Source organism: Fundulus heteroclitus, chromosome 19 (assembly GCF_011125445.2).
Source record: "Fundulus heteroclitus isolate FHET01 chromosome 19, MU-UCD_Fhet_4.1, whole genome shotgun sequence".
Taxonomy (NCBI): Eukaryota; Metazoa; Chordata; class Actinopteri; order Cyprinodontiformes; family Fundulidae; genus Fundulus; species Fundulus heteroclitus.
This window is the reverse complement of record NC_046379.1, coordinates 28,234,687-28,249,333: the sequence shown is the minus strand read 5'-3', so window position 1 is coordinate 28,249,333 and position 14,647 is coordinate 28,234,687. Positions and strand designations below refer to the sequence as shown.

The following is a 14,647-nucleotide window of genomic DNA, read 5'->3' as shown; positions in this document are numbered from 1 at the left end:
CAATAAAACAGAAGCAAGGTTTCATGTTGGTGAAAGTTAAGGAACAGAGGTTTAAGTATAACAGCCTTGTTACACTGTGGGATTTTAGCAGTCTTATAAAACTATTCCATGAAACACTGTGCAACGTAGATTTAATAGTTTTATGCTATGACGTCAAGTTTGATGTGGGCACATTATACGATCACCGTTTACTACTAAATCACTTACGATGTACAACAAAAGGCAACTTCAGCAGCGGATGCCATCCATCTACAGCACCGGCTGGATCTAATGTAGACAAACAAAATTAGCTGTTCAGCCGGATGCTCTGCTCTTCAGTCCCAAATCCATCCGAAACGAAACCGCCATCAAATAAGTTTAATAAAAACAGTCAGTTTAATCAAATGTCATGCTGTGAAATATTCATTCTAAATATCGGACACTGTCAGATATTGATTGCAGATTATCTTTGGTCCCAAGACACAAACAGCCATCCTAGAACCTGTCTCCCTGTGTGACATAAAACTGCAGCTTTAGAGCCACAACCAAAGATTTCTCCACGGTTTTCCCACAGTCCTCATCTTTTGTCTGCGATGGCCGAAGATCACACAGTGTGTTCTGGGCGTAAGGCTCACCTCAAATTTTACTCCATCTATATAAAGTGATCCGCAGTATTTTTTGACTGCATCATACCTAGCTCAATAATAATCCTGCTTTTCATTTTTGACCAGTGACCAATATTTTGTCTCTATGGAGGAACTAGACTCTTCTTTGCTCCACGTGGGCTTAACTGGGTTTCAGAAAGCTGCGATTAACAACACCTTACTCAAAACGTGTAGCTGTCATTCATTTCAGAAGGGTTTGAAACCTGTCCAGAAAATGTCCTTGGTAAACTTGTATCTTGCTTTGCTGAGAATCTTTGCTGAGGGACAAGGTTACTGAAACGGCAGACTAATGTAAGTTTCAGCGCAGGATACTTACATGCTGTCGTAAATTATTCGGCCCATAAATTGTTCTGTTTGTAGCTCCTACAATTTGTGTGCGAATAGAATTTAGTGGTAGAGATCTTTAACTAAGATGATCAGAGCACCAGACAGCTGGGTTCAGGTCTGACTGTCAGTCAGTGAGAGAGTTGAGTCTTGGCTGAGCGGCTGCTAAGGCACCAACAAGCAGAGAGACAAGGCAGACTCTCTTTGCTGCTTTTTCACTGTGAATGTCAATAAGAATGACATCCACTGAGGGTGAGAATGTCATAAGGGTACAATTATGAGACACTTCGATTGTGGGACATCACCAGATTTGATCAAATGCATAAATTACCATATTCTACATTATACCATGTTTTTACTATGTCCAATTTGGCAATTACTGCAAATTTTCTACAACATAGGTTAGGTCTAGGTTGGTTTGCAGTTGGGTCCAGATTGGATACTGAACTTTGAGGGAGGCTAGTCTGAAATATATTACCATTAAGTTAGAATTGAAGCCTTTCAGATGACCCAACGAGGATCTAAGCTGCCCTTTGTAGGAACATTTATCAGTTTCACGTCCCATTCATCATCCTCATTCTCCCATGATAAACAAGATCATATGATGGACCCCAGAGCAAGTCTAAAGCTGTTCTGGGCAATAAACAGAATTGGGGTTCTTAACTTTAGCTAAACTTATAGCCTCTTCATGTCGTTCATGTTTTAACATTTATACATTTAGACATACAACTATCATACCACTGTTTAATGTCCAACTTTGGCCTTACTTCTTCAGTTTAGTTGATTGTACCATAATAAAATGTGCCATTGAAATAGCTAAGCTGATAGTAAAATGGTAATCTATTCAACAACAGAATCTTTTTTGGACAAACCTTAAAGTCTTACTGCACTTATTAACATATGACATTTTACACATCAAAGATCACACATGTTGTGTTACAGGTTTACTGCTGATCTACCACTTGACTCATCTCTTATGACCCTAGTCCTCTTGGGACCCCTATTGGTTTTGATGTCCTCAGCAGCTGTTCATTTATGACTCGGGATGGGTCTGATGGAAACAGAGGACTTTAGATAATCTTGAGAGATTACTCTAAGTATTTTAGTAGTATTTGGGGTTCAAAGGTTTTTCCCAAGATCTTAATTATATTTTTATTTTATTCCGTGCGTATTTGCTGTAAGCCTCTTCAGTGACCATAACAGACTGAAATTTGTATTCAAAACCCTAAAGCTCCTATGAAAGTTAGTGAATGATATTTTAGTTTTAAATTTTTAATTAAAAAAGCGTTTGTGTTACGGTAGTTTAGTCATCATCAATAAGTTCTTGTTAAATCTTTTCTGAAATTCAGTGTACTCCAAAAGAAGTCATATATTTGACCTATTTGAACTATTTTAAGTAGAGTCGTTAATAGGTTAATAGGTTTTATGTATTCGGACATACATCAGGTGATATTAAAATGACAAAAACATAATAGCAATTTTTCACTATTGTGTGGTATATCGTAGTTTTTTACTTTGTTTGCTTATTTTTCTGGTGATAAGAACAAAAATGAAGGTGAGTTTGAAGCCTGGCTTGGTAACCAGAAATCCTGTGCCATTGTGTCCCCAGAGCAGCGGGAGGTGGAGCAAGAGGAGGGCAGCGAGTGCCGAGAGGAGGGACAGGATTTACCGATCGCCTGCGGAGAAGATATCCACCTGTATGACAACCAGATCAGCCCTGGGCCAGGTCAGTCCTGCAGAGAAGTAGGAGAGAGCACTTAAAAAGTTCAGGATTTTTTTGAATGAGGTTTCACCAGAATGTTTGTGATTACTGTCATACCCACAGTAGATCACTCTTGGCATCTTAATTTAATGTAAATCCAAATTAATTGGGCTTCAGGGGCTAAAGCTAATGGCTACTCTGACAGGGGCCAAGATCAAAAGCAGACTTTTACGGTCTTAAAATAACTCAGATCCTAAATAAATCTAATGGCTATTTTACTGACCCCTTTGATATGTCTGCATCGGTAAGTTAGTTTTATAGATGCTGATGGTTATTTATACAGGGAAAGGAAAGGTAGGGGCCGCACCAACAATGATTTTCCTTTGTGCAATGTGCTAAAAACAGAACTTGTAAAGCCTTTCAGCTCAGAGTATCTGTCTAATATAGAAGTAAAGCAGAGTGTGACGCAAAAAGTATTATTAAAGGGTTTAATAAACCCTAATTTGTATTAGATTAACTAAAGCACCTAAAATATTTTAGAAAGAGTTAGAAATGGAAGCTCAATTCTTGTTAAAAAGACAGATAATTATGGGGATAATGACTTTGCAGCTAAATGCTGTTTAATTAAATATGTCTATTGCCTGACATATTTTTTTAAAAAGATACTCTACCAGTGAGTTTAAGCCTGTCTGGGGGAAGGGCATTTCTGAAGCATAATTTTAGCTTACTTAAATTATTCTAGTTGTAGAATGTGTTTAGACATCGATACTCTGTTGAAGTGGTATTCATGTAATGTGTGATTTTAGGGTGAATAATTCTGAGCGTTCTGAGTTTGATCAAGAGTTGTTGCTTTGATTCAAGGCTTTAGAAATGTTACCATTGTATTCTGGTACTGTGGCCAAACTGTAATATATGATTAGTCAAATCATAAAAAAAAAAAATGTTATCAGGAGTGTATGTTTCTCCTCATTGTTGTCATGGGTAAACTTTATGAGCAGTCCATAGTGTATACAGATTTTAAATGGTACTCTGTATCTCTATGTTTTTGCTAATTTGTCACACTTAAGTGTTTCAGATCCAAACTGAGCACATACAAAATGTAGATTTCCGATGATGATTCATGTATAAGAGGGAAAAGCTAAATAAATGAACCTGGCCCTATCTAATTATAAATAATACCCTCTAAACTTGATAAATGGCTGTAATGCCCTTTGCTGTAACAACTGTTATCAAGTTTGCAATAACTGACAATAAGTCTTTAGCATAGCAATGGAGAAATTTTAGCCCACTCTTCTCTCCTGAACTTTTTAATTTCAGCCCCTTTGTATGCATAAACGGTCATGTTAATCAACTTTGACTCCAGATTTTTACTAGGGAAAGTCCAAAACCTCCATCTTGTTTGAGCCGTTCAGAGATGGATCTATTGGTGAGCTTCTGATTATTGTGTTGCTGCATAACCCACATTCACTTCAGCTTAATATTAGGATCTGATTGCTCTAACTCCTCCTTTCGGATAGAGAACACAAGTTATGGTTCCATGAATTGTGTCATGTCATCCAGATGCACCAACTCATTTGCATTTAAAGAGACAGCACCAAAATGTGTTGTTCTCAGTCGCAACTCAGAACAGGGGCAAAAGAGGAGCTGTGGGGCGACAACAATGAGGAATTCAGACCAAAGCATTGCAGTTTCACTTTATATAGACCACAACTGAATGATTTCAATGTGGAAAGGGGGGCATTAAAAAACAGGATATGTCCTCTGTAAGTGAACTCTGTAGGTGCAGCAGTAATCAAAAAATATTCTAAATTGTGATTAATTAATGATTTAAAAAAGAAATAGATTAACCTCTCCCCACAGCCTGATTGGCTTGGATATTATTTTTCTTTAATAAGTGAAATAATCACTTTAAATAACATTCTCTGTATTTACTCACATTATATTGGTCTGAGAAACTTGTTTTTGATTTGAAACTTTTAAGTGTGACAAAAACAACCCAGAATAAATCTATAAGTGGTTAAATGATTTTTCACAGCACTAAGGTTTTACAAGTCAGTCCTTATGGTTTAATTTTGTGTCAATTTGTTCATTTTAGGTTGTACTTACCTCATGTTGAGAAAAGACAATAATTACAGTTACTGTCCCTGAAGCTTTGAATTGTGCAGTGTTCATCCTAATTACAGCAGTTACCACAATTACTTCAGGTGTAGCATTTACCTATGCTGCTGTATCAGTTAGGCTGCTAAGAGTATAAAGCAGAGCATTAAACACAAATAACAAATCCACACAACAGGAATGTATCAGTAGTTTAAACCACCTCCCATTGTCAGTCTGCTTAACTGTAATGAGTTGTTACAGCTCAGGAAAAAAAATCTCCACTGCAGGTGCAGGATGTTTGTCATGCCCAACAGAGCCTGCTGGTAGATTTTGAGGTTATTATTCACTGACAGCACAGCTGAATGCTGATTAGTGCGTTTTGTTTTCTGTTCCTGGATATCCCCCTGCTGTGTGCATAGCCGGTTCTGCCTTTAAGTTTTTTCATATATCTATCTATTTGATTGTTCTGCGTTAATAGATGACTGCTGGAATGTGTCTTCTGTACCAAATTAGTGTGTGGGTTTGAGCAGAGCTTTTACTCACACCCTGATTAGCTAAAGACATAGTGCTGAGTAAAGCTCAGTTAAGTCAGACCATTTCACTCCGCAGTGTAATTGCAGGTGAATTTGTCTGTTACAAACCCTTCTACTTTCAACACTGATGTTCTACAATTGTTATCTGGTTTTATTCAAATATAATTTTAACAAATCTGGTTTTCAGTTCGCTATTTAATTCTAACTGTAAAATAAATTATGAGCTTGTATTAATAATTGGCCACAGATATTGTCTAGCCATATATAAAGCGAGGGAAGGAGGCACACAAAAGATTTTTAGACAAACATTCCTAAAAGGTTTAAAAAGATCTGCTAAAGCTCTTAATAGTTTTTTTCATTTATTTATTTTTATTTACTTTTTTTGCACAAAAGCGACAGCTTTCAAGCTAAAGATTTCTAAAAATTAAAAATCAAAATCCAGAATCTGATTGAAGACAGACAAGTCATTTAAAAAAAGAGTCCACCCCACCCTCCACCAAAAAAAAAGAAACTGAGGTTATTGTTAAATATAAATGACTCAGAATATCTTAGATGAACTTTGATCACAGTTTGCATATTTCACGCTCCGGCAGAGGGATAAAGAACCACACGTTACCCATCATGTTTCTGCTTTTTTATGAAATCAAAGCAAGTCCTGTCAGCAGTCTTTCACAGTATGTACACATGGTGTTTAAATATTTTAATCTCTGAGTAAGAAACAATAAATAGAAAACAGAAATCAGTGTTGATTATTACTTTGTGCCATATATTTGTTGTCAGAAGTTTGTCTTTTCCATAGGCAGGCATTTCTTGTTCATTTTAGGCATTTTTTGTTTAGTTTATTTCAACCATCCCTTTTCAAGGGTTGTTAATATACAAAATACCAATGCAAATTTGAATAACAAACCTTGGTCCGCATGTTCAAAATAATTTTGGATTTTGAATCCATACAAGGTCAAACTATTGCTTTCTTATGTAGTCAATCCCTTTAACTCTGGAAGCCCCAAAATAAAATTCGGCTCAACCAACTGCCATTAGAAGTCTCCTGATTAGTAAAATAATTTGGTTTAGTTTAATCACAGTCTAAATCCAGCTGTTCTGTGATGACCTTGCAGGTTTTTTAGAGAAGAGCATTGCTTAGATCAAGAAACACAGCAGATCATTCAGGGATAAAGCTGAAGAAATGTTTAAAAAGGGAAAGGCTATGAAACAATATGCTAAGCTTGAAACGTCCATCTGCTCAATAAATTATCCTGATTCTCCACTGAAACTGAGCTGCAGACATCCAGCAACTTGTCGACATGGAAAACTCTACTTCATGAATTTTACTAGAGCCATTGTTGAAAGAAAACCACAAGAGGTTGTTTGCAGTTTGACGTAAACGTGAATAAAGTGAAATAGCAAACATGTGGAAGAAGGTGCGTTGCTCATATGAGACAAAGTAAAAAAAAAAAATTTGCAGGCGATGCTGTTTAATGTGTGGAGGAAGACTTATACTACACATCACCCTAAACAAACAGTGGCATTTATGGGTGGCAGTACCATGCTGGGGTTGGATCAGGGACAGGGAAGCTGCTCTGAATTTATGGGGGGATATATATGGAGCCAAATACAGAAAGAAAACTGTTAGAGGTGGGAAAAGACTTGAATCTGATATAGATGTTTACCTTCAAGCAGGACAAAAACCCTAAACATACAGACTGGGCTACAATAAAAGGGTTTGGATCAGAGCATTATATATAGAATGGCCCAGTCAAACTGTGGCAAGACTGGAAATTGCTCTTCACAGTTGCTCTCTATCCAGTCTGACTGAACTTGAGCTATTTTGCAAAGCAAGATGGGAAAAAGAAAACCAGTCACTAAATGTACAAAGGTGGTAGAGACATACTCCAAAAGACTTGCAGTTGTAATTGTAGCACAAACTGGCTCTACAAAGATTGACTCACAATATAAATGCACACCACACTTTTTAGACTGGTGATTGCTTAGAAGATTGAAGTGCAGGTATTATTTCCTGCACTGTTACGGTCTACTATATATTGTTCAATCAAATAAAAACCAAGTGTAATACAATTATATTTTTTAATGGCTGTTTGTAAGGTACTGTAAAGTGGTTCAAGTTGTGTCTAGATGCTCAGCAGTTTATATTCAATAACAGGCAGCAACATCCATCCATCCGTTTTCTATACCTGCTTTTCCATGCAGTCTCACGGGGGAATTGGCCGCTATCGCTATCGGTCCCTGGGTGGGAGGCGGGGTAAACGCCAGACAGGTTGCCAGTTCATCACAGGGCAACACAGCGTAAAACAGGACAAACAACCACTCACATCCACGCTCACACTACACCTAAGGGCAGTTTAGAGAGACTGTAGGAGGAAGCTCGAGTTTCCCAGGGAAAACCCACACATGCACAGGGAGAACATAAAAACTTCTTGCAGAAAAACCACAGGTCAAACCCAGGGTTCAAACCTAGGACCATCTTGCTTCAGGGCAACATTGCTACCAATGGTGGCACTGAGGCTACAACACATCTGACATTATTTTTCAGAGTGCTGAAAGACAATAAAAGTTGCTGGTTAGAATATCAGTTTGTGATTATTTGGAGATTAATAAATGCTGACAAATACTGGATTTTACTGAACGTCCTGTGACACACATAAAAAAGATTTTTAGGGGACTGTTTAAGCGTAAATGGTCTCTGTGAGGGCTGAGACAGTTCTGAAAATAAGAGCAAAAAACAGTAAGAATGGTGCTGGTTATTGTTACCGGGTTTTAGCGCAACAGTTGCTGCTGTGAGTTGGATTGGACTGCAGGGGTTCTGACCTGTACCCAACGGAGAATGTGAAGGCAGAATTTGAAAGGAAAACGGTGACAATGATCTCATATTGAGTTGCATACAATGCAAAAATGTTTTAGTTTGTGGACTGGAAATGGTTTTAAATTAAGTTGTTGCTATAACAATGAAATATTTGGGAAAAGTATAAGATAATAATTTCCTGGTTAGGGGTTCTAGAAATGATGGTCTAAGGGAAATGTTATTTTTACATCCCTTTATCCATTAGGCTGTTTATTGCATTTGTATGTACCCCTAAACGCACGTGTCACATATAAAAGTGTTTGCTCTCTCAGCTCTAGGGTAGACCTGAGGTTTACAGATCCGAAATCTGTTTTAGCAAGATTTTTTTGCCATTCACCTTCATTATGGAAGCATTTTGATCCTGCAAATGGATTAAAGTTTCAACTTTGCAGAGTAGTGAGATATATGAAGAGTTTAGCAGATATAGGCTCAAAATTTAATTTAGTAATGTTTCTTATCCAGAAATAATGTCTGTCATTCTGCTTTCAATCAAATAATAGTGAGCTGCTCTCATATGTTATGTATTTGTGCTCTACATTTGAAGAATATTATATAACCAAAATTCTGCTCTTAGTGTAATTTAAATTATAAAACCACAAAACACTATTGCAACATATAATGATGTGAAAAGGGAAGCATTGTGTCCAGTCAACAGTAGCATCAAGTAGTTTCCAGCCACAGTATTTTAATTTATTTCTGTCATGCAGAGTAAACTAAATGTACAGTCAATTCAGTAAAATTTCACAAGTGCTGCTCCAAACATCTGTTCTACATATTCAACCACGAACCAGAATCTGACTCATTTCAAACCCCCCAAAAACCCTACACATCTACACCCAACAAAATAGTCATTTACATTCATTTAATAGCATTTAATAGGTTATTTACAGATAAATGTATGTACAAACCAATTAATTCTGAACTATTCCAACCGTTCTGTTTCAGCCAGCTGCCCAACACATCTTACACAACACGTCTATGTTAAAAGGACAGCTCTATCATCAGTTCTTAGTCACCTCCTTGTGCCTCTGTATGAAGATAATTATACGACCCTCCATGCTAAGATTACACAGCACTTGTGACTGAACAGTTTTAGTGCCACCTTGATCAAATAATAAAACAGACCTGTGTCACATGTTAACACTTCGCCTCTGATCACTAAACCCTGAAATTCTCCTGGATTACTTTAAGCCACTCAGTACATTCAGTCCTATAGAAACCATTAGACGGAGGTGATCATTTGGGATGAGGTAATCTTATATGAATATATGAATATCTCCTTGTGGCTGCCGCCTGACAGAAATTAGAGCTTCAGTTCCCTCCCAAACTAGAAAAGGATCAGGCCAGCCGTGTGCTTTTTGATTGTAAGGCTTTGATGAACAAAATCCACCGCACACAGCACGTGGCCCCTGCCACTGTTTCATCACTGAAAGGCAGCGGCTGGGGCTCTTTTTTTCCCTCCACTGCCTGCAGTGTTATCGTGGCAAGGTGTTTGGTGTGACGATCAAAGCCTGCTATCATTTTCTGTTAACCTAAACTCAAGCATGTTCACTTGTCACTGGGCTATTGATAATATATCCTTGGGCTTTTGCTGAGGCTTATTTGCCTGTTAATAGGGGGGATTTCATGGTGTTTCATTTCTGGAGGGAGGAGTTCTGTGCTGATTGATTTCCACATTGAGCCCACAGAGCATCACATAGCATAGAGGAGGAAAGCCCATGGTAACCCAATAACTTCCTCCCCTCAGCAAATCTCTATAACCGCGTTATGTAATGGTGACAGAGGATTGTTTTATTAGAGTCGGCGGGCTAGTTAAGGGACTGAGGTATGCTGGAAATCTTAAATCCCTTGGTTTATATCTGCACTGTTCTCTGCTGCAAAAGGTTTTTCCTTTTTTCATTACCTAACGGTGTGAAGATCACATCTTGTGTATCTTGCCTCCACATTACCCATATGTATATTAAAACTTATCAGCGGAAAAAGTCCATGCTCTGTACAGTGACACCATTTAGAAACGTCCCCCTTGACATTTTCATCCCCTTTAGAAAAAGGGGTCTCTCTCTTCTCATCTCTTTCTTTACTGGTTACTTGTACCTTGAGACGTTTACTGAAATTAGTAAATTTTTTTTTTCTCAGATTTCAGTTAGAAATCTGTAAATCACACAATAACTGCAGTACGTAAAATAAATTGTAATATGTCTGACCAAATAATCCTTGAAAGAGGCTGCCAAAAAGGGTGTCCACTCAGTCCGATGCTGTTGGCATTATATATTGAGCCACTAGCCATGTCTAAGAGAGAGGAAAGAAACAAACCAGGCATTGAATATCTTACTGACAATCTCTAAACTTAATACTGGTCTACTGAAATTATTAGCAATATTAAAATAATTTTGGCTGCTATTTCATAGCCCACCTCACCCCAAGAACACATCCAAAACATTGGAACTGTAAAGATATATAATAATATCCTAGTGCACAAATATCTCAGAATTTATTATTATATCAGGAATGTAATTATATAATCATTACTACTGAAATCAAATTAGATTTAAAGTGCTGGGAAGTAATTCCAATGAACATACATAATACAGCACACATCATAAAAATTAGCATACTCCCCTGACTCCTCTTTCTTCTTGATTCCTTACCTGTCAAAATACCTCCAAAACAATTTAATAAATGGAATAGATTGATCTCTACCTTTGTCACCAATAAGAAAAAGCCACTGGTTAAGTTTAAAATATTACAGCTAACTAAGCAAGAAGGAGGCATAGCCCTGTCTTGCCTGAAGAAATATTATAATACATCAATATACTCCTTGGTATAGCGGTGTGACACTAACAGTTAAGCTAAGCGCCCAAAAGTAGAGCAAAAATATACAGACATCCCTCTGTATTCAATACTAGGAGACATAAACCTTAAAAAAATTAAGGTAAACTTAATAATTGGATGAATGTACCACCAAAGATTTGATACGATCAGTTAAATTGATTTTTTTAGGTATCTACAAAAAGGCATTACTTTAATAAAGAAATCACAAATGGGGATGGAAATAATCTTTTTAAGATTAATTGTTGATTAATGGTTCATTAGATTAAAGTTTGTTCCTTTCAATTAGCCGATAACATCCACTAGATGGGCCTTCTTTCAATGCTTTAGTATGGCCCCCAACCAGAAGAGGACGCTGCTGCTCAACCCGTCCCTGACCCTTAAGCGGAGCCACAGCAGTCATAAGTGAAATCATGAAGGAGATATGACAGAACAGAAACATGAAGCGATTCAAGCGGAGTCTGATGTGTTTTTTTTTTACACTGTTTAAAGGTAACAAGTTTGCAAAATGAACTTTACGATGTTCTGTTTTTAAATATAAACACTCCACAAGCTCCTAAGTTGTCGCCATTAAGCCATGCTGCACGGCGGAGCAGCATCAACATCTCAACTAAAACTTACTGATGTGCTCAGGAAGCAATTATGCGACGATAGAAAAGTGGACAATCCTTCGGAGGAAACAAGGCTTTGTTGAGAGACTGTCTGTCTTTGTTTTTTTTTTACATAAAATTGCTACGTTTCGTGTAAATTATATTTTCTTATGTGAATGGTCAGCATTTACATGCTGTTCTGCTGCCATGTCTTATATTGGTTCGGCTGTTGGCTCCTTAGCTCTGGCTTTTGTCACACCAGTATGTCACGCCTTAAATCAAAATACTGCAACGTGATTGGCTTAAATCGTTTTTGGTTCGGACACAAATGGTTGAGGCTGGAGCAGTACAATACGAATTCTCGTGTGTTTGTGAACGCACAAATACACAGATAATTTATCTTGCAGGCAAGGTTAGCTACCAACCAGCTTTTACAAGTATCCTTAATTGTGATCCTTGGGCTGAGGTATGAAGGACCAATCTAGCTGCTCATTCTGTCATAGTAACATATTTTTTATTGAATTAGAATTTTTGTATTCTTACATTCTGAGGAACTGCATTTATGTGCTTGGGTAGCCAAAGCTGTGTTGTCTGTACAAGACAGGAGTCCAACAGTCCAGCAGTAGAATGACCACAACTATGTGACACAAGAGCAAATACATTTCCTGTGTGATATTTCATAAAGATTTAGAAAATGCAAAAATTTGGGCAATATGTGATTTTTCTTATTTCTTTTTTTTGGCTCTGATGGGACTCAGAACATTGCTATGACATTTTCTGTTCTTTTACCCTTAAGATCACCAAGAGGTTTACTATCCAAGTGTTTGTTACCTCAATAGCCCCACATTTGGTGAACAAATTCAATAGCAATTTGCTAAATGCTCAATAAGTATTTTTAACCAGAATAAATAAGGCTCTTTTTAATGTTGAATTTTGTTTTGTTTTGTCTTCAGATGCTGATGACTCTGGTTGTGTGTTACTGAACACATCAAGACGGGTAAGCAAACCTATTAATGCTCTATAAAAAGAAGAAATTTGTTGGGGATTCAAAGTCTTTGACAACATACTTAATAGGCACACAGTAATTTAGCTTTACGCCAGGCTCACACTGACTAGGGTGTGGCTTATGGTCCTGATCCATTGTGGACTTACCTCAAACATCCCCTTACACTGACACTTCAGCCAGCCTGACCCAGCTACGACTTCAGCTGCAGAAACGGCACTCGCAAGAACAGAAGTTCACGTGGTCCTTTCTGTTGCTATTCTGCATAAAAGATTAAAAAACGACAAAGGTTTTTGTTTTTAGGGCAAAACATGTTTTCCATGTGCATAAATATCCTAGTTCATCCTCAAACAGGCCTTCTGTTTAGCTGTTTACACTAGCTAAGTTGGCATAAGTTGGTAGGTTAATTTTATTCTGAAATTCACCTGATCTTTCTCCTGTCTGATGCCTGACTTTTCGTATCGGCTCAGTTCAGGAGCTTGATCTGGGGGCACTGCAGCATTCGGACAAATGTCCTTTTTGTGGAATCATTCTGTTGAGCCATGCTGCCTCTGTAAAGCCGGTCATACACTGTAGGATATTTTCAAGCATTTTACTAATATACAGCTGAAACTATATGACGTAACCGCATGGTTTAAAAGTTCAAAGCTCACGATATATGGTCTTAAACTGTACGGCCCGACACTCTGATGCGACCTGACTGCTCACACTGTACGTCCAAAAAACACACGTCGGACTCAGCCCCGTAGAGAGATAGCGCTTGTCGGACTCATCTATCCGGAAGCCAAATGTAGAAGTAGAAGAAGAAAAAGACGGAAGTGTCAATGCTCACTGTTAAATATGAGGCTCACTAGAACGAAACGCGCTGCTTTGGCAATTCTACGAGTTGCTTCTCCGTAGCTTGACTCCATGACACACTCCACTCCTATGTTTTCGTCTGACAAGAAGAAGAATCCCCTTGTTTTCACATACACAGTGCAGGAGGTTGGGGGAAATTGGCTGGTAGACGCTCGTTGCTCTGCTTCAACTGCAGAATGTGCTCACGATCACCTCACTAGCATCTATAGTGAGGGAAAACAACCAGGTAGTACTTGTACAGCTGAATACGGCTATTGTTTACGGGACACATCCTAAATATTGCCCTAGTTATCGCGTGAACTTCCAGCAAGAGTGTGAACCCAGGTGAACGTCTGTTCTTGCAACTGCCATTTCTGCATCTGGCATCGCAGCCGGCCGCTGTTTCTCTAGGAGCACTGTGAGTGTGGGTTTGCAAAAAATCTGCACTGGATCAGGACCGTACCCAAACCATGGTCAGTGAGAGCCTGGCCTGAGACCACTGTTGGTCACATTATTACAATACGAGTTGGAATAAAATCCAACAGTAAAGAGACATCTTTTTCATGCTCAGCAGTGAAACTTCAAAACACTGAAGTGCTTTTAAGGCCACATTATACACTTTACAAGAAGTATTTAGGCCCTAAAGAAAATGATGCATGGTTTTCAAAAGACTTCCCTAGTTTAGATGGGAGCATCTGTTGTGCACACCACAAAAAAATTATGGTTGAAAGAAAGAAATCTGTGAAGGTTTTTTGCAGCAGCTTAAAATATCTTTTCAAAAAGGTATTCTCAATGACCCAGCTACAATTCCAAGTCATTATGGGAACTCTTTAATAGAAGTAAGGAGATATAAGAAGTCCATCTTGCATATGATAAGAGACCACAGATGAGACCAAAATAAACTCTATATGTACAGGCAAACCAAATATTGCACATCGCATTGAATATCCATGGTGAAACATGGTCATTAAAGCAGGTCAGCATTGTTGGGAAGTTGGTTGGATGGAGCTGAATACAGGTCAATACCAGAAGGAAAGTTGTTCAGATCTTAATTTCTAAAAAAAACAACTAAAAAAAACATTGAAACCCATGTATAATTTTATTACATTTTCCAGTTATGCATTACATTCTGTCTGTCTATGACAGAAAATCCCAGTAAAATACACTGAGGTATGTGGGCATAACTTAAGAAAATGTGCAATACTTGAAAGACTATGAATACTTTTGATTT

The 14,647-nt window shown here is 37.9% G+C and overlaps 1 protein-coding gene across 4 annotated transcripts in view; it reads left to right on the top strand.

Annotated features, from left to right (window-relative positions):
* The window catches only part of slc4a11 (solute carrier family 4 member 11), a 209,165-nt gene that overhangs the window by 110,784 nt on the left and 83,734 nt on the right, over positions 1–14,647 (top strand). For all 4 annotated transcript variants that reach the window (XM_036150608.1, XM_036150610.1, XM_036150611.1 and 1 more), the window contains exons 3-4: positions 2,578–2,694; positions 12,530–12,573. In XM_036150608.1, coding sequence (XP_036006501.1) covers positions 2,578–2,694; positions 12,530–12,573 — 161 coding nt within the window. The remainder of the gene's footprint in view (positions 1–2,577; positions 2,695–12,529; positions 12,574–14,647) is intronic.